Here is a 20,669-nt window from a genome sequence, read left to right on the forward strand (position 1 = left end):
GGGATGGCAGGACTGTCGTATGAGGAGAGATTGGGTCGACTAGGCCTGTATTCACTAGAGTTTAGAAAAATGAGAGGGGATCTCATTGAAACGTATTAAATTCTGACAGGGCTAGACAGACTGGATGCAGGGAGGATGTTTCCCCTGGCTGGGGGTCTAGAACGAGGGGTCACAGTCTCAGGATATGGGGTAGGACATTTAGGACTGAGATGAGGAGAAATTTCTTCACTCAGAGGGTGGTGAACCTGTGGAATTCTCTACCACAGGAGGCTGTGGAGGCCAAGTCACTGAATATATTTAAGAAGGAGACAGATAGCTTTCTAGACACAAAAGGCATCAAGGGGTATGGGGAGAGAGCGGGAACAAGATATTAAGATAGAGGATCAGCCATGATCATATTGAATGGCGGAGCAGGCTCGAAGGGCCGAATGGCCTACTCCTGCTCCTATTTTTCTATGTTACTATGTAAAGCGCTTTGGGACGTCCTGAGGCCGTGAAAGGCACTATATAATTGCAAGTTCTTTCTTTATAATTGTGCCTTGATGACACAGCAACAATTTGTGTTTATATAGAGCGCTTTTAAAATGGTGAACGTCCCAAGGTGCTTCACCGAGTGAATGGTCGTAAAAGAGAACGGAGAGATGACTGAAAAGGTGGGTTTTGAGGAGGCTTCGGAAGATTGGGAGAGAACTGGCAAGGCGGAATGGTTTAGGGAAGGAGTTCCACAGGGCAGGCGGAGACGGCTGAAGGCCCTGTCACTTGTGGAGCTGAAGGAAGTGGGGAGAGGGAGGCACAGCAAGTCAGAGTAGTGTCGGGCCTGGGCCGGGAGATAGGGCTGAAAGATAGGGCAGGGTGCGACCACGGAGGGATTTATAAAAGAGAGAATGAGTGAGGATTTTGAACTCGATGTTTTGGACCAGAAAGGGTTGGTGAGAAACAACCATTTTTTTTCTAAACTCCATTAAACTAGATGCATCGCTGTGTATCCACTCTGATGTCATTTTCAGTGGGAAGGTGAATCTCTGATAAGTTACTCAATAGTTGTGTTTTTCTTTTGCAAATTGAGGTTAAGGTGCTCGAGTGAAATTTTTTTTTAAATTTGTTTTTACGGGATCTGGGCGTCACTGGCAAGGCCTAGCATTTATTGCCCATCCCTAATTGCCCTTGAGAAGGTGATGGTAAAGCCCCTTTTACAGAGAGGATTGTATATGATTGGTAAAGCCCCTTTTACAGAGAGGATTGTATATGATTGGTAAAGTCCCTTTTACAGAGAGGATTGTATATGATTGGTAAAGCCCCTTTTACAGAGAGGATTGTATATGATTGGTAAAGTCCCTTTTACAGACAGGATTGTATATGATTGGTAAAGTCCCTTTTACAGACAGGATTGTATATGATTGGTAAAGCCCCTTTTACAGACAGGATTGTATATGATTGGTAAAGTCCCTTTTACAGAGAGGATTGTATATGATTGGTAAAGTCCCTTTTACAGAGAGGATTGTATATGATTGGTAAAGTCCCTTTTACAGACAGGATTGTATATGATTGGTAAAGTCCCTTTTACAGAGAGGATTGTATATGATTGGTAAAGTCCCTTTTACAGACAGGATTGTATATGATTGGTAAAGCCCCTTTTACAGAGAGGATTGTATATGATTGGTAAAGTCCCTTTTACAGACAGGATTGTATATGATTGGTAAAGTCCCTTTTACAGACAGGATTGTATATGATTGGTAAAGTCCCTTTTACAGAGAGGATTGTATATGATTGGTAAAGTCCCTTTTACAGACAGGATTGTATATGATTGGTAAAGTCCCTTTTACAGACAGGATTGTATATGATTGGTAAAGTCCCTTTTACAGACAGGATTGTATATGATTGGTAAAGTCCCTTTTACAGACAGGATTGTATATGATTGGTAAAGTCCCTTTTACAGACAGGATTGTATATGATTGGTAAAGCCCTTTTACAGACAGGATTGTATATGATTGGTAAAGTCCCTTTTACAGACAGGATTGTATATGATTGGTAAAGTCCCTTTTACAGACAGGATTGTATATGATTGGCAAAGTCCCTTTTACAGACAGGATTGTATATGATTGGTAAAGTCCCTTTTACAGACAGGATTGTATATGATTGGTAAAGTCCCTTTTACAGACAGGATTGTATATGATTGGTAAAGCCCTTTTACAGACAGGATTGTATATGATTGGTAAAGCCCCTTTTACAGAGAGGATTGTATATGATTGGTAAAGCCCCTTTTACAGACAGGATTGTATATGATTGGTAAAGCCCCTTTTACAGACAGGATTGTATATGATTGGTAAAGTCCCTTTTACAGACAGGATTGTATATGATTGGTAAAGCCCCTTTTACAGACAGGATTGTATATGATTGGTAAAGCCCTTTTACAGACAGGATTGTATATGATTGGTAAAGCCCTTTTACAGACAGGATTGTATATTCTTCTGGTATGGGTGGAGAACTGAAGTGAATGCTGTATTTTGTGATGCCAGGATTTTCAGGTGAATGGAAGAGTGAGGCACAAGATACCTACACAAAGGAGGTGGTTCACCGCTTTAAACACGACCCGGAACATTGGCATGGCAGAACGACCGATGAATTGGGTATAGTACAACCTCTTACCACTTGCCCTCCATGTGTTTTCTGACTCACGATGTTATTCCCCGCTTCCAGGTCTCTGTCAATGATGCCTTGTAACAATCTGTTAGGAGCTGAATGAGTAAAGTTGGTGGGAGGAGGCTCTTGTTTCTCCTCCTTGCCAAATGTTTCCCTGACCTCACTTCCCTCCCCTCGAAGGAAATTAACCCATTGTTGGGCTTTGTTACGACAGGCAGCAGTCAGCTCCACCCTCCCCCCCCCCCCGAACCGCACCCAAGTGCCCATTCTTTGTATGACAGGAGTCCTCCGTGGATGCTCTTGCCCCTGTACGTCCGACGTTGGTTAGGAGCAGAGACTCTGGCCCTCGGTACTGCGTCCCAACCCTAGGCGGCTGTGCCAACTGTGGCGCTCCCACCGCTGCCTCTGTTGAAATCGGCTGGGCCAGCAAAGGTTGGGAGATGGTGGGGGTGGGAGGGTGGGGGTCGAACCTGGGAAGTTTCTGGCTCAGAGATGGTGTCTTTCCATCTAAACCACCAAGGGAGCAAAGAGCAGAATACTGCAGATGCTGGATAGTCTGAAATAAAAAGCTGCAAACACTCAGCAGGTCAGGCAGCATCTGTGGGGAGAGGAAGGCAGGTCTGATGTTTCAGGTCGATGATCTTTTGTCAGAACTCTTAAGGAACAGCTTCACCCCCCTTCCCCCCCGCCTACCCCCGCTCGCTCTCTCCGTCTTCTGCTTCATTGTCCATCTCCCATTCAGGTCAATTGATGATCTCAGCTGGCATTCCAGTCTGGGAAGGGTGAACGAATGAAGTATTTTAAAATTCTCATCTTTGGTTTTCAAATCCCTCCAAGGCCTCGCCCCCCCACTATCCCTGCAATCTCCTCCAGCCCTACAACCCTCCGATATCTCTGCGTTCCTCCAATTCTGGTCTCTTGCACGCCCCCGATTTTAATCGCTCCACCATTGGCGGCCGTGCCTTCAGCTGCCGAGGCCCTAGGCTCTGGAATTCCCTCCCTAAACCTCTCTACCCCTCTCCTCCTTTAAGACTCTCCTTAAACCCTACCTCTTTGACCAAGCTTTTGGTCACCTGTCCTAATTTCTTCTTATGTGGCTCGGTGTCAAATTTTCTCTGATAACGCTCCTGTGAAGCGCCTTGCGACGTTTTACCACATTAAAGGCGCTATATAAATACAAGTTGTTGTTGCTACCCATAGCTGAGGAGGAAAAAATAAATCAGTGAGGCAGGACTGTGGCAGAGCTTGCCTGAGCCTGACTGAGTTCTGAATATAAAACTAAAGTAAAAGCACACATTTATGAGATTACATCCTTGTTAGAGCAGAGAAAGTTAAGGGGAGATTTAATAGAGGCGTTCAAGATCATGAAGGGTTTGGATAGAGTAGATAGGGAGAAAGTATTTACACTGGCAGGAGGGTCGGGAACCAGAGGGCACAGATTTAAGGTATTTGGCAAAAGAACAGAGGGGAGATGAGGAGATTTTGTTCTACGCAGCGAGTTGTTGTGATCTGGAACGCGCTGCCTGAAAGGGCGGTGGAGGCAGATTCAATAGTAACTTTCAAAAGGGAATTGGATAAACACTTGAAGGGGAACATTTTGCAGGGTTGCGGGGAAAGAGCAGGGGACTGGGACTAATTAGAGAGCTCTTTCAAAGAACCAGCACCGGTACGATGGGCCGAATGGCCTCCTTCTGTGCTGTATCATTCTATGATTCTTGCTGCTAAATCGCGCATCCTCCCAAATTGCTGAGGTGTATACCAGCCAAAAACTTCAATCTGGAATTCGCCCTGGCTGGTGGGCATATGATTGATTCCTTGTGTGATTGAATCACTCCTGCTGTCCACCCTATCACAGACCTTCCCTTTTGTTCTATTCCTGCCGCCTCCCCCCTTCCCCCCGCCCCCCCCTTTCCCTGGCTCCAGATTTGCTTAAAACCTGTTAAATCTCTAACTTCTTCCAGTTCTGAAAAAAGGTCACAGACCTGAAACGTTAACACTGTTCCTCTTTCCACAGAGGCTGCCTGACCTGTTGAGCGTTTTCCAGCATTTTCTCTTTTATTTCAGATTTCCAGCATCCGCAGTATTTTGCTTTTGTCTCTACAAAACTAATGGGACTAAAAGCCGACAAATCCCCTGGACCTGCCGGCCTACATCCTAGGGTTCTAAAAGAGATAGCTGAAGAGATAGTGGATGCACTGGTTTTGATCTTCCAAAATTCCCTAGATTCTGGAATGGTCCCAGCGGATTGGAAGGTTGCAAATGTAACACCGCTATTCAAGAAAGGAGGGAGAGAAAAAACAGGGAACTACAGGCCAGTTAGCCTGACATCAGTCGTTGGGAAAATGCTGGAATCCATTGTTAAGGAAGTGGTATCGAGACTTAGAAAATCATAACATGATTAGGCAGAGTCAACATGGTTTTATGAAAGAGAAATTGTGTTTGACAAATTTATTAGAGTTTTTGAGGATGTAACTAGTAGGGTAGATAAAGGGGAACCAGTGGATGTAGTATATTTGGATTTCCAAAAGGCATTCGATAAAGTGCCACATAAAAGGTTATTACACAAGATTAGGGCTCATGGGGTTGGGGGTAATATAGTAGCGTGGATAGAGGGTTGGTTAACAGACAGAAAACAGAGAGTAGGGATAAACAGATCTTTTTCATGTTGTCAGGCTGTAACTAGTGGGGTGCCGCAAGGATCAGTGCTGGGGCCCCAGCTATTTACAATCTATATTAATGACCTAGATGAAGGGACCGAGTGTAATGTATCCAAGTTTGCTGATGATACAAAGCTAGGTGGGACAGTAAGCTGTGAGGAGAACACAGAGTCTGCAAAGGGATATAGATAGACTAAGCGAGTGGGCAGTAAGGTGGCAGATGGAGTATAATGTAGGGAAATGTGAGGTTATTCACTTTGGTAGGAAGAATAGAAAAACAGAATATTTTTTAAATGGTGAGACACTTTCAAATGTTGGTGTTCAGAGAGATTTGGGTGTCCTCGTGCAAGAAACACCGAAAGCTAGCATGCAGGTACAGCAAGCAATAAGGAAGGCAAATGGCCTGTTGGCCTTTATTGCAAGGGGCTTGGAGTATAAGAGTAAGGAAGTCTTGCTACAATTGTACAGGGCCTTGGTGAGACCACACCTGGAGCACTGTGCACAGTTTTGGTCTCCTTATCTGAGGAAGGATATACTTGCCTTGGAGGCAGTGCAGCGAAGGTTCACTAGATTGATTCCTGGGATGAGAGGGCTGTCCTATGATGAGATATTGTGTAGAATGGGCCGATACTCTCTGGAGTTTAGAAGAATGAGAGGTGATCTCATTGAAACATACAAGATTCTGAAGGGGATTGACAGGGTAGATGCTGAGAGGCTGTTTCCCCCTGGCTGGAGTGTCTAGAACTAGGGAGCATAGTCTCAGGATAAGGGGTCGGCCATTTAAGACCGAGATGAGGAGGAATTTCTTCACTCAGAGGGTTGTGAGTCTTTGGAAATCTCTGCCCCAGAGGGCTGTGAATGCTGAGTCTTTGAGTATATTCAAGGCTGAGATTGATAGATTTTTGGACTCTAGGGGAATCGAGGGTTATGGAGATCGGGCAGGAAAGTGGAGTTGATGGTCGATGATCAGCCATGATCTTATTGAATGGCGGAGCAGGCTCGAGGGGCCGAATGGCCGACTCCTGCTCTTCTTATGTTCTACACAACATTGCCTTAAACAATGCGCCACCTGGAGGGATCAGGCCCTGTTTACCAGTCTTTAATCTCATACGGTCAGTTCAGCGATCTCAGCTGTTTGACCGGGGATATGTTGAGTGGAACCTCGGCAGTTTGCCTCCCAGAAATGGTACGAGAGTGGCCCCAGGCTGCTGTTAGCCCTTCTCTTGGTCGCTCTGAAGGGAATAATGAAATTGTGAATAATGGCCAACCCTTGGTCTTCAGAGTGCTGCCCAGCAGGACTTGGGGACATAGGCAAACCAGTTCTTCTGGCAGTAAGGTTCCTATTCTTGGGATGGGTGCAGGGGGCGAGGTGGAGGGCTTGGAGATTTCCCCAAAGACCGTCAAGTGAGTTGAAGAGATCTTCGAATAGGGGAATCCCCCCCCCCCCCAACCCACCACCACCCCCTTTTTTTCTTCATTTCAAAAAATATAGATTGAGGAAAATGATTCAATTCACACGTTTGCCTCTTGACACTAGCAAGACTGTCTGTCGTTTTTTAAGGTCGCTGGGTTGTGATGAACATCGTTAATCAGAAAATGAAGAAAGCACTGGAGCAGCTGGAGAAAAAATTGGAGAATTCCTAGAACTTCCAAGGACATAAAACAATGAAATAAAATTGCTTATCTTTTGTCTGTTCTGTGCAATATATGAAGGATTCCTAGTGATACAGTCTCCTTTAATTTTGAATGAGTGCAATTTTAAGTTAGAAATGAGAGTGAAAGATAATCACCCGCAGACATTGGTCTCTATTGGGCAGAGGACATCTGGTGTGGCACAGATCCCCCTTTCCTACATCCCTTGAACAGCAAGGAGCTATATGACTGAGGCCTGATCCCTGAGGTCCCCATCCCACGTCCTCCTAAAGACCCGTTAATCATTTCCCCTACTTTGGAAGGATGAAAGTCTGACCGGATCCTTCCTGGTATCAAACCCAAGATCATCTGGCTCCGGAATTGAGTTACCCAACAACGTAAAATTAGAAACAAAAAGAGAAAAGGCAGGAAACGCTCAGCCGGTCGGGCGGCATCTGTGGAGAGAGAGAGAGAGAGAAACCGAGTTAACGTTTCAGGTCGATGACCTTTCGTCAGAACTGGAAAAAGTTGGAGATGGAACAGGTTTTTAAGCAAGTGTCGGGAGCTGGAACGGGTTTTTAAGCAAGTGTCGGGAGCTGGAACAGAGATACCTGGAGGTGTTCGTACACAAATCTATGAAGGTGGCAGGACAGGCTGAGGAGGCTGTTAATAAAGGTCATCGACCTGAAACGTTAACTCTGTTTCTCTCTCCACAGATGCTGCCTGACCTGAGTATCTCCAGCATTTTCTGTTCTTAATTCAGATTTCCAGCATCCGCGGTATTTTGCTTTTGTATTCATGTAAAACTAGAGGCTGGGGACCTGATCAAGATTAAAGAACTGTTTTGCCGAGTTAGTTTGTCTTATGCAGTGAGTGCCATGAGATATGAATTTCACATAGCTATTTTCATTTTATTTTTGGGCTTAGTGCAGTGATATATGTAGATGTAATTGCACTCGAGAGGGGACAGAGGAGATTTACGAGGATGTTGCCAGGACTGGGGAATTTTAGCTATGAGGAAAGATTGGATAGGCTGGGGTTGTTTCCTTTGGAACAGAGGAGGCTGAGGGGAGATTTAATTGAGGTGTATACAATTGTGAGGGACCTAGATAGAGTGCAAAGGAAAGACCTATTTCCTCTAGCAGAGAAGTCAATAACTAGGGGTCATCCATTTAAAGTAATTGGTCGAAGGATTAGAGGGGAGTTGAGGAGAACTTTTTTCACCCAGAGGGCGGTGGGGGTCTGGAACTCACTGCCTGAAAGGGTGGTAGAGGCAGAAACCCTCCTCACATTTAAAAACTACTTGGATATGCACTTGCATTGCCGTAACCCACAGGACTACGGACCATGAGCTGGAAAGTGAGATTAGGCTGGATCGCTCCTTTTCAGCCGGCACAGACACGATGGGCCGAATGGCCTCAATCTGTGCCGTAAACTTCTATGATTCAGCCTGGGGCAGACTTCCTCCCTTCAGCTGAAGCCACTTGGGCTTCATGACCTGACCGGCTGTGTGATGGAATGCTATCAAAGACCACCTCACACCCAGAATAGAAAACGTGAAGGGTCTGTGCTGCACCTTAACGTCTGTAGTTCTTTTCTTTACCCATAGTGGGATGTCTGGCCTCCACTTGGCAATGCCCCACAGAAAATACAGGTAGACTATCCTTTATCCGAAAACCTCGGGACCAGCCGAGTTTCGGATAAAGGAGAATTTCGGATTTCGGAAGGTGGGTCGGCGGGGGTCCGCGGGGGGGTCGGCGGGGGGTCGTGCGCACGACTTACGCTGACGCTCAGCGTAAGGTCGGCGGGGGTCGGGGCCGGCGGGGTCCGCGGGGGGGCCGGCGGGGGGGTCGGCGGTTGGCGGGGTCGGCGGTTGTCGGGGCCGGCGGGGTCCGCGGGGGGGTCGGCGGGGTCCGCGGGGGGGTCGGCGGTTGGCGGGGTCGGGGTCGGCGGGGTCCGCGGGGGGGGTCGGCGGTTGGCGGGGTCGGCGGTTGGCGGGGCTGGCGGGGTCGGCGGTTGTCGGGGCCCGCGGGGGGGTCGGCGGCTGGCGGGGTCGGCGGTTGTCGGGGCCGGGGGGGGGCGGGGGGTCGTGCGCACGACTTACCCTTTATCCGATCTTCCGAAACCGGAACCCTCTAAAAACCGAAGATTTTTTCGTTCGTACGCACGACTTACGCTGAACGAAAAAACCTTCGGTTTTTAGAGGGTTTCGGTTTTCGGAAGTCCGGATAAAGGGTAGTCTACCTGTATGATTGAAATCAGGACCTCACTATGTGGGGAATCATTGACACAGACCCCTGCCCCTTCACCATGTGGTGCATTGTGTCAGAGTGTTGCTGAATGTGGTCCTTGGGCAAGAACCTAATTGCGATTGTGGCCTTCTACAAGAGCCTAGTGAATAACTTGGGCTAAACAGAACAGTTTGAACTCTTAACAGTTGTCTCCCCTTTACCATAAAATCATGAGTTAACATGAAAAAATATACTTTCATTCTCTTGGCCTGGATTTGAACGCAGGGCTCGGATGAAAGGAAAGTGTTCGAAACCACTGTGGGGGCCCTATTTCCTTAAACCCTTTGTTTATGTGTATGTCTGGAATAGATTGCGGGAAGTAGGAAGGATGTGAAGTGCAGAATGTTTTGAGATGGGGGTGGGGGGATAGGGGTTGGGAAAGATTTTTTTTGTGTGCGTGAAAGCGCCTGGCCACGACATCGAGGCCTTGATCGTAACTCGGCAAGTGGGAGGGACTTTCTGCATTCTGTGGCGCTGACTGTTGGCGTTCCCAGTGTGGTGTGCTGCCCGCACGCCACATTTAAGAGCGAGCAGGGGTTTCGTGATGTTAAGTCTGTGAGTTGTTCAAGTAATTAATACTCAGACTTAATCAGTAACAATAAAACAGGTCTTTACTGGTTGGAGGTAGGGACTACACTGAATACAAGATTACTGCACAGTGCTTATATACCGGTGTGTTCACCCCCGGTATTACGTCTACAGCAGCCTGAGAAAGTAGTACATCTCTTAAGGTGGAACAGGCTTAAGCTCTCTTAAGGTGGAACAGGTTACATACACAACACTCCTCCCTTCTTAGCTTTATAGTCACCCCCCCATTTAACATAACGTAATAACATATATACATATATAACTTCATGTTTAACGTAACATATCACAGATTCAGTCTCTGCGGAAAACAGTTCACAGATTCAATCTCTGTGGTGTAGTCGGTTCACGTTACTCATTCAATAGTCCTTTCATGGATTTAACAGCTTGAACTTCCGAACTGATTTGGCTCCGTTCGGAGGGACCACGTGTGTGACCTGGTAGAGGTGATAATGGTTCAGATGGGTCATCTTCTGTTTTTACTTTTCCTTTTCTGCTTCTTGGAGACTCTCTGGGCTCCATTGTCAGCTGCCACAGCTGCCAGCTGCATGCGCAGTTCCTCCTTCTCTTCCTCCTTTTTTCGTAGTAGAGCCACCTTCTCCCGATGTTCCGTAGACTTTCGGTGCTCCTCCATGATTTCTGTATGGTGGGAGTCGAAGTTACAAGTTGGGCAGGACAGGACATAGTAATATTCGGAGTCGTCCGACAGGTCAGCGAGAGGGTCGTCTATTTCCTCCATACCCAGCTGGACGTTAGCCAGCTCTTGTTCCAAATCCAGACATCTTTCCTGAAGAGACTTCTTCATGTGTACCTCTGCATCCAGCTTTTTCTGGGCTTTCAGCAAGTCATTTACTAGTGACCTCATTTGTGATTTTAATACTTCAACTTCCTTTGGAGATTGATTGATCGGACTATGCAATCCCTCTACCGGAGCAGCTGTTTCAGCGGTCTGTTGTTCTACATTGACATGAGTCAGCGTACTTTTGGCATCCAATGGCTGCTCTGTTGCAGTCGTTTCAGTCTGTGTCGTCACATCAGCCATCTCAATGACTTTTGAGAGCTCCGAACCCTTTTCCTTTGAAGATCGCAGCTCGTGTTCAAGTTTTTCCCATTTCAGAGTCTTGTCCCTCAGCATATGAAGGAGTTGGCTGACCGTTAACTCTTCTGACACCAGATTATGGCACGCACCTTCAGAACCTGAATCAGCTTTGATTCGTTCGGCCTCCTCGCGCAGATGGTTGGTGTGCTCCTGCTCCATTTTCTCCATCAGTTGCTTCTGTTGCCTTTCCAGATTCTCCCACTCTGTAACAAAGAACTTTTTTATTTCATTCATCTCTTGCTCAAAACGGCGAATCATTTGCTCTAATTGCTGTTGTAGTTTGAAATGGAGTTGAGTTCGAGCCCAGTGTCCCTCAAGAATGTGCATATCAGTAGACTTGACAGACTCAGAATTCTCTGTTAAACTATGTTGTTGTTGCTCAGTGGAATTCTGTGCTGAAACTTTGTCTTTTGCACATGGGTTGGTCTTACCATCATCCGTTCTAGAGTCTGGGCTGATTATCTGCACCGAGTTCTCACTCTTTATGGCTTTTAGCGAATGCCAGTCCATATTTATGTTTCTAAACCACTCCCGGCCTAGTAGTGGTGGACCTCCCTCCGGTAGCACATATAAGTCCATTATTTGACTTCCTTCGCCCTTGTTGGCCACTGCAACCTTTATTGTCCCGATGGGGTACACTCTCTGCCCCGTGTAGGTTGTCAATATAATCTCCGTATCCTGTAGGGGAATATGTTGGAATAACCTTCTGTAATCTTTCTTATTCATGACCGACAATGCCGATCCAGTGTCCAATTCCATTTTTACTTGGACTCCTTCTATCTGAAGAGTAACCCAAATTGTCTGGAGGTCTGCACCCTTACCAACGTTGAGTACCCTTAAGCTAGCCAGTTCAATACTGCTTAAGCCAGCCAGTTCAATACTGCTTAAGCCAGCCAGTTCATTACTGCTAGCGTCTGAATCGGACTCCTGTTCGGCCACCTTGTGTACTTTTGCGTATTTTCCTTGCGGTGACTTCTTGTTGCTGGTCTTCTTCGCTGACCTGCATACTCTAGCTATATGTCCAAGCCTACCACAAGTTCTACATTCTTGGTTTTTAAACCAACACTGGTTCTGATCATGCGTTGTCTTTCCACAACGATAACATTTGCCAGAACTCACACCCAATTTGTGTGCACTGAGCTCCGGTGACCGTAGCTGCATTACTGCCGTGCCTCTCGCTGCGGCTTCGTGTGCTGCTGCCATAGTGACCGCCTTCTCAAGCGTCAGCTCATTCTCCTCGAGCAGTCGCTTTTGTGTATCCTGTTTAAATAAACCACACACAAATTTGTCTCGTAGTGCATCTGTCAGTCCCGTTCCAAACTGGCAATATTTTGCTAATTTACGCAATTCCAGCAAATATTCAGCATTGCTTTCATGCTGTAGCTGCCTTCTGTCATAAAATTTAAATCGTTCCGCTAGCATCAGCGGCGTGGGGTTTAGATGATCTTTCAGGGCAGTAACAATCTCATCGAACGTCTTATCCGCCGGTTCATCTGGTGATAACAGGTGTTTCAATTGCCCGTATGTCTTCGCACCCATTAAATTTAATAATGTTAGTGCTTTATCAGCCTCACGAATTTTATTGGCCTTACAATAATTTTTAACTCGTTCAACATATATGGCCCAATCTTCGATGTCACTATCAAAGTTGCTAATATCCCCGTGTTTAGGCATTGTAGTACTTTATCAGATTTGCAATTTCTCAGATTTTTTTTTTACTGCTATCCAAGATGGCAGCTTCCCGCTCTTGCCGTCGTCCTCCGCCCACAAAATGGCGGTTTTCCCGCGCTTGGCGGTCTTCACCCGTCCCCCGACGCCGTCTCCCTTCAGCCCCGAGTGCGGCCCTTATCTCTGCCGCGATCGATGGCCCGCGCTTTTCACCGCGGCTCTCGCGCCTTCAGTGTCTGTCGACGCTGCGCCTTTCAGCCCGAGTGCGGCCCTTATCAGGGATTGCGATCGATGGCCCTTCTACCTCCGACTTCCCCCAGCCCTGTCTTTGCAGCCAACGCTGCTTGGCTTACCCACCACCGAGGTTGAAAAAGAAGCTGCAGGATGTCTTCTGTCCTCCAGTTTTCAGTCGCTGATGGAGGCTTCAGGGTCCTAATGCCTGTCGCTTCCAGTGGGGTGGTGAGATTTGAAACCTCTCTTCAACGTCCTGTCTGTGGACGAAGCCGCCGTGGAATAACTGCCGCAGGGTAAGAACCTGACTCGTTGCCAGTGTTAAGTCTGTGAGTTGTTCAAGTAATTAATACTCAGACTTAATCAGTAACAATAAAACAGGTCTTTACTGGTTGGAGGTAGGGACTACACTGAATACAAGATTACTGCACAGTGCTTATATACCGGTGTGTTCACCCCCGGTATTACGTCTACAGCAGCCTGAGAAAGTAGTACATCTCTTAAGGTGGAACAGGCTTAAGCTCTCTTAAGGTGGAACAGGTTACATACACAACAAGTGACATGATATTCAATGTTGCTTTTGACGACTGAATTTTTTTTTTTAACGCTTAGCCATTTCATTGGTCCTGCCAAGCTGCCATTTTGGTATCTGGTCTCCAAGCAACGCGATTGCTGTAAACAATGGACCCACTGCTGTAAGATGTGATGGGCTAGCTTCTCAATGGAAACAGCTTGTCCGGTCAAAACCGTCACAACTGCTTTAATATAAGAAGCACGTGGGTTGTTCTGGATTTGGAGGATGGTGATTGAGATTAAATAAATTTAAATAGTTCAGGAGCATCCAAAAGCAGTAATGAACTCATTGAAGCGTATAAAGTTCTTAGAAGGCTTGACAGGGTAGATGCAGGGAGGATGTTTCCCCTGGCTGGAGAGTCTAGAACCAGGGGTCACAGTCTCAGGATAAGGAGTCGGCCATTTAGGACTGAGATGAGGAGAAATTTCTTCGCTCAGAGGGTGGTGAATCTTTGGAATTCTCTGCCCCAGAGGGCTGTGGATGCTCAGTCGTTGAGTATATTCAAGGCTGAGATCGATAGATTTTTACGGCTCGAAGGGCTGTACGGCCTACTCCTGCTCCTATTTGTTATGTTCTTATTGCACTGTTGGACGAGACCCTTTGCTGAATAAGGGTGTAACATTTCTCCCTCAACCAATACAGTGACTACACTGCAAAAAATAAGTCATTCATGGAACGTCCTGACGACATGAAGGGCACGACATAGATTCAAGTTTTTCTCTCTCATCTCCCTGATCTCTCAACAGTTTTCCTTCTCCATTTCCCTCCTTCAATTAGGGGGCTTAAAGTACAAAGAAAGAACTTGCATTTATATAGCACCTTTTAGTTAATGAAGTACTTTTGAAGTGTGGTCACTGTTGTAAAGTAGGAAATGCGGCAGCCAATTTGCACACAGCAAGATCCCACAGCAGCAATGTGCTAATGACCAGATAGTCTATACTTTTTAAGTGATGTAGGTTGAGGGATAAATATTCACAGAAATCACAGAAACCCCACAGTGCAGATAGAGGCCATGTCAGCCCATCGAGCCTGCACCGACACATATCCCACCCGATCCCCGTAACCCCTACACCAACACATATCCCACCCTATCCCCATAACCCCACATATTTAGTCCCCCTAACACACTAAGGGTCAATTTATTGTAGCCAATCAACCTAACCCGCACATCTTTGGACTGTGGGAGGAAACCGGAGCACCCGGAGAAAACCCACGCAAACACGGGGAGAATGTGCAAACTCCACACAGACAGTCACCCGAGGCCGGATTCGAACCCGGGTCCCTGCTCTACTTCAAGATAGTGGCCATGGGATCTTTTATGAGAGGGCAGAAGGGGCCTCGATTTAATGTCTCACCTGAAAGACGGCACCTCCAACAGTGCAGTACTCCCTCAGTACTGCACTGGGAGTGTCGACCTAGATTTTTGTGCTCAAGTCTCTGGAGTGGGACTTGAACCCACAACCTTCTGACTCAAAGATGAGAGTATGCTGCCCACTGAGCCACAGCTAACAATGAACGCCACTGTGGGGAAAAATTTTTGGGTGGGAAGAAGGTATGTTGACAATTAGCTGGCACAGGGAGAGAAACTGGAGGATTGTTTGGGTCATTTTCTCTCCTCATTCTACTGTTAAAAGGTGTCTGGACCACCGAGCTGCTGGCCTGCGAGAAGCTGTCGAAAGACCTCCAGCGGTACATCAACGAGCGGCCGAAATTATCAAGGAACGGGCCTGGGGTTAGCTCGGCACTTCAGCCGGCTGAACGCGCTGCTTTACCACAGCCAAGACAACCCAAAGCTCCGAAGAAAGTCACTGCAAAGCCAAAGAAGGTCACCCCAAAGCCAGAAAGGACCATGGCGAAGCCGGAGGTTGCGGCGGTGACGGCATCCCGAGGAGAAACTGAAACGCCAGCCAGGAGAAATGTTAAAAAGGATGAGACGTTCTGGGAATTTTATGATCAACCTCTGCCTCCACTGTAAACCTGAGACTGCTGGGGCCCATCTGCTCCATGGCAGCATTGGCATTTTAATGAGTGAAATCTTTCATAGAGGGAGGGGGGATGTCTACACAGGAACTCGGTCCACATTGAGATCGCTTTGTCAACATTTGCCCTCCTTTCAATCATGTGGCAATAGTCTGACATCATACAGGAAACTTTGTTATATCTGGCACCGACGGGACCGAGCTGTTGCCAATCTATCAAAACTGCCGGACATACCAGCGTTAATGTTGAAGCATACGGAGGTTTTCATCTCCGTATCTGACAACAAACACTGTTGCTTAGCAACAGCTTCTAAACAGACGGCCCGTACCTTGGAAGCGTCTCTGTAGCTTAGCAACAGCTTCAGAGAGACTTTGCAGAGCCTGACTGTTGAAAAAAAGCCACGAGAAGAAAAGCCACGAGAAGAAAAAAAACCTAACAAAACGGCTCCTGATTTCTGCCGGTAGAGCGAGGTTTCCAGACATACAACCTCCGGATAAACCAAAGTCTCCTGTAATAGGCACTCACACTTTCAGTCTGTGCAGTTTCAGCCCTACCTGAGGGGTTTTGATGGAGTAAATGGGGTGAAACTGTTTCCACTGGTAGGAGGGTCGGTAACCAGAGGACACAGATTTAAGATAATTGGCAAAAAAATCCAGGAGGGAAATTAGGAGCAATTTTTTTACGCAGTGCGTTATGATCTGGGATGTGCTGCCTGAAAGGCCGGTGGAAGCAAATTCAATAGTAACTTTCAAAAGGGAATTGGATAAATACTTGAAGAGGAGAAATTTGCAGGGCTACGGGGAAAGAGCAGGGGGAGTGGGACTAATTGGATAGCTCTTTCAAAGAGCCGGCACAGACAGGATAGCTCCTCTTCGAAATAGTGCTGGGGGACCGCTCTCGTCCACCCGTGAGGGCAGGCGGGGCCTCAGTTTAGCGTCTCATCTGAAAGAGGGGTGAGAGGAGGCTTGTGTGGAGCATGGACCAGTTGGGCCGAATGGTCTGTTTCTGTCCTGTACATTCTATACAAATCTATGCAAAAGACCACGCACAAGAGGCCAGAATTGGAGGAGCGCAGGAATCTTGGATATGGGGGAAGTACAGGATCGCAGAGCTGTGATATACATGAATAAATATATAACCTGATGTTACTCAGTGCCTTGGCTTACACGGGACTCATCGATGAGGTAGTGGATGTGGATACCCCATCCCATCCCGTGAGGACGTTGACACTTGCAGAAGAGACAAGGATGGAGAGAAAAATGGTTCCGTTTACACCTGCAACAATGTAAAAGTGTCAAAAGTAAATTTTAAAACAAATACCAGTTTCTATTAAATGTTGGTTCAGGGCTAATTAGTCGCTCCATGATTAAAGCATCTTCATTTGTTAATACTTGTAAGAGAATGAACAGTTAAGCATAAATTCGGATACTGGTTTGATAAAGGAGTGAGTAAGTTCCCCACTCCAGTTTAACTGCACCTCCACCTGGTTTCCGTCAGATTGAGTGGGCGGGGGGAGAGGTGGTGTGAGTTATAATCGACCCCTTGTCTCTGTGTGTAACATATTATTGTAATATTATAGTACTGGTCTATCGTTACTCCGGCTCCCTCCCAGACCCAAGCTCCTAATCTCTCCTTGGCGGGCTTCTACCTACCCCATGATATTTTGGCAATGCCCCTTGAGATGAAAAGACAGTAAGAGGTTCAGATTATGTAAATTAGTGAAGCAACGTACATGAGCGGGATACGGAGAGAGTGCCAAATGTACAACAACAACTTGCATTTATATAGTGTTTTCAATGTAGTAAAACATCCTAAGGCGTTTCACAGGAGTGTTACCAAACAAAGTTTTACGCCGTGCTACAAAAGGACAAGTGACTTGGTCAAAGAGGGAGGTTTTAAGGAGCATCTCAAAGGAGAGCCAGGTTCAGTGACGAGAGAGAGCACTAGGGAGGGAATTCCAGAGCTTGGGATCGAGGCAGCTGAAGGCACAGCTGCCAATGCTGGAGTGATTAAAATCGGGGATGCGCACGAGGCTAGGGTTGTAGGGCAGGAGGAGGTTATAGAGATAGGGAGGGGCGAGGCCATGGAGGGATTTGAAAACAAGGATGAGAATTTTAAAAGCGAGGCATTGCTTAACCAGGAGCCAACGTAGGTCAGCAATGGGTGAATGGAACATGGTGCGAGTTAGGAGACGGGAGCAGAGTTTCGTAGGAGCTTAATTTTACAGAGGGTAGAAGGTGGGAGGTGTTAAGTCTGTGTGTTCTAGTTATTGTTAATAAGAATCACTGCACACAGACCACAAGAATAAATTCAACAGGTCTTTACTAGTCGAAGGTCAGGCTGAACTGCCCAATAAATCATTACACAGCACTTATATACCGGTGTGGTGTCCACCGGTATTACAGTATACAGCAACCAAGATAAAGTAGTGCATCTCTTAAAATAGTTCTCTTAAAGGTGGAACGGTTACATACACCACAGGAGGCTGGCCAGGAGTGCGTTGGAATAGTCAAGTCTAGAGGTAACAAAGGCATGGATGAGGGTTTCAGCAGCAAATGAGCTGAGGCAAGGGGGGGGAGTCGGGAGATGTTACGGATGTGGAAATAGGCGGTTTTTGGTGATGGAGAGGATATGTGATCGGAAGCGTAACTCGGGGTGAAATAGGCCACCAAGGTTGCAAACAGTCTGGCTCAGCCTCAGACAGATGCCAGGGGGATTGATGGAGTCGGTGGTTCGGGAATGGAGCTTGTGGCGGGGACTGAGGAAGGCAGCGGCTTCGGTCTTTCCAACATTCAATTGGAGAGAGGGCACAGAACAAAGGCAGGACTTTAAACGAAGAATGAGACAAACACACAGGCACAGACTGACAGCAAATGTGTGGGAGCCACAGCTAGAAATAATGGCAGAGCGGAGGGAAGAGGGAGCATGCCACCCAGTGTGGAATGAGTGGCCTTGCACAGGGGCGGAGTCAGGCTTCGAGCCCCACTGCAGGGCCCAGGAGAGAGGCAAGGCCGCAGGGCCAGCCTCCCCTGCACTACATCTCCCAGCCTGCCCTTCGGCGGCTGACTACAACTCCCAGCGAGCGGCGCGGTGTGGGGGGCGGGGCCTGACGCGCATGCGTGGTGTATGTGGGGGCGGGGCCTGAGACGCACGCGTGGTGTGCTGCGGGGGGCGGGGCCTGAGACGCACGCGTGGTGTGCTGCGGGGGGCGGGGCCTGACGCGCATGCGTGGTGTGCTGCGGGGGGCGGCGGCAGCGGCGGACGGGAGCCTAAGATGGCGGAGGGGAAGGAGCCGAATAACAAGTGGGTTCGGCTTAATGTCGGGGGCACTCACTTCCTAACCACGCGGCAGACCCTGTGCCGCGAGGAGAAGTCGTTCCTGTACCGGCTGTGCCAGGAGGAGGGCGAGCTGCTGTCGGACCGGGTGAGTGAGTGAGGGGAACCCGGCCCAGGACAGCCCGAGGCGGCGGGCTGAGGTGAGCAGACCCAGCCAGATCACCAGTGACCAAAGGGGCTTGCATAAGCTCCAGAGAGAAACCCTGGCCCAGGCAGCGGCTTACCAATCCCAACAGATCAGTGTGAGCACACTGAATCACCCAGCACACGAGGCCATTCAGCCCATCGTGCCTGTGCTGGCCCCCCAGTCCCCCCTGCTCCTTTCCCCACAGCCCTGCACAATTTCCCCCTTCAACAACAACTTGTATTTATATAGCGCCTTTAACGTAGTCTTCTTTCATACGGTAGTAAGCAAATCAAATGTCAATATCTAAGTCAGATATCCAGGCCAAAGCTTCCGGTGTAACAGCGTGGATATCTTGCAGGCTGCCTGCGAATTTCCCCTGAGGGCAGTGCTCGATGATGTGCTCCAGGGTCTGATTTGGAGCTCTGCAGTCATTTAACATAGTGAAAACGTCCAAGGACACTTCACAGGGGCGTTATCAAACAAAATTTGACACAGAGCCACATATGGAGATACTAGGGCAGATGAGCAAAAGCTTGGTCAAAGAGGGAGGTTTTAAGGAGCGTTTTAAAGGAGGAGAGAGGTAGCGAGGTTTAGGGAGGGAATTCCAGAGCTTATAACCGCGGCAGCTGAAGGCACGGCCGCCAATGGTTGAACGATTAAAATCGGGGCTGCGCAAGAGGACAGAATTAGAGGAGTGCAAAGATCTAGGAGGGTTGTAGGGCTGGAAGAGGCTATAGAAATGGGGAGGGGCGAGGCTACGGAGGGATTTGAAAATAAGGATGAGAATTTTAACCGGGAGACAATGTAGGTCACCGAGCACAGGGAAGTTGGGTGAACGGGACTTGGTGCGAGTTAGGACACGGGCAGCAGAGTTTTGGATGACCTCAAGTTTATGGACGGTAGACTGTGACAGGCCGGCCAGGAGATAGTTGGAATAGTCAAGTCTAGAGGTAACAAAGAAATATTTATCCAATTCCCTTTTGAAAGTTATTATTGAATCTCCTTCCATCACCCTTCTCTAACAGTGAATTCAGAAAATGATGTGCATTCGCAGGAGGTTGCAGGCAGGGTTACTATCCGCACGGTCCGAGACCAAGTCTCGACACAGGTTCATCAGCTCTGACAAAAGGTCGTTGACCCGAAATGTTCATGACATGAAAAGCAGAAAATGCTGGAAATACTCAGCAGGTCGGGTAGCACCTGTGGAGAGAGAAACAGAGTTAACGTTTCAGGTCGATAACCTTTCTTCAGCACTGGAAGATGTTAGAGAATTAACAGTTTATAAGCAAGTACAGAGCCAGGGGAAGAGAGCAACGAACAAAGTCGAAAGTCTGTGATAGGGTGGAGGGCAGGCGTGATGAACTGACAAAAGGGATGATGGCGCAAGGCAAAAGGGGATGGTAATGGGACAAGTGAAGAAACAAAAGATGGGTCGAGAGGAGGTGTAAATGGTAACAGCAGAATAGCAGAGGGTGAGGGAAGCATGGCAAATCTGGCGAGGAGGAGCAGGCTCCCCTGGCCTGGGAACGTGGCGGGGAAAGGTAGGGAGACCCAGGGCTATGTATTGATAACTCTTTCTCTCTACAGATGCTGCCTCACCTGTTTTTATTTGAGACCAAGCGAGCAGTCTAGACACAGGCTACAGAGCTAGGAGTGGCTGCAGCCAGAGTTACGAGTTCTTAACAGAGTCAGCATAAACACAGTAACTGATGCAGAACCAGTATAACCACAAAGGAGCACAGGAGAGATTGCAGCCAGAGTCAGTGTTATTGAAGCATTCAGTGGTCAAAAGAATCAGCCGCAACACAGATAAATCCTGATCTAGACTGTCGGGAGAAGCTGTAGTGAC

At 47.7% G+C, this 20,669-nt stretch overlaps 2 protein-coding genes across 5 annotated transcripts in view; both read left to right on the forward strand.

Annotated features, from left to right (window-relative positions):
• The window catches only part of cimip4 (ciliary microtubule inner protein 4), a 29,259-nt gene extending 13,892 nt beyond the window's left edge, over positions 1–15,367 (forward strand). For 2 of the 4 annotated variants that reach the window (XM_085969614.1, XM_085969613.1), the window contains 2 exons: positions 2,517–2,627; positions 6,859–7,022. In XM_085969614.1, the coding sequence (XP_085825740.1) occupies positions 2,517–2,627; positions 6,859–6,941 (194 nt within the window). In that variant the 3' untranslated portion in view covers positions 6,942–7,022. Of the gene's footprint in view, positions 1–572; positions 1,273–2,516; positions 2,628–6,858; positions 7,023–15,011 lie in introns of those variants that run through there. The other 2 variants (XM_085969616.1, XM_085969615.1) reach the window with 2 other exon arrangements.
• Positions 15,368–18,590: 3,223 nt separating this feature from the next.
• Positions 18,591–20,669, forward strand: part of LOC147099449 (BTB/POZ domain-containing protein KCTD5-like) — a 31,613-nt gene continuing 29,534 nt past the window's right edge. The window contains exon 1 of the mRNA XM_085969619.1: positions 18,591–18,781. Coding sequence (XP_085825745.1) covers positions 18,632–18,781 — 150 coding nt within the window. The 5' untranslated portion in view covers positions 18,591–18,631. The remainder of the gene's footprint in view (positions 18,782–20,669) is intronic.

Source organism: Somniosus microcephalus, chromosome 28, assembly GCF_052327205.1.
Source record: "Somniosus microcephalus isolate GS21.2 chromosome 28, FLI_Smic_1.0, whole genome shotgun sequence".
NCBI lineage: Eukaryota > Metazoa > Chordata > Chondrichthyes > Squaliformes > Somniosidae > Somniosus > Somniosus microcephalus.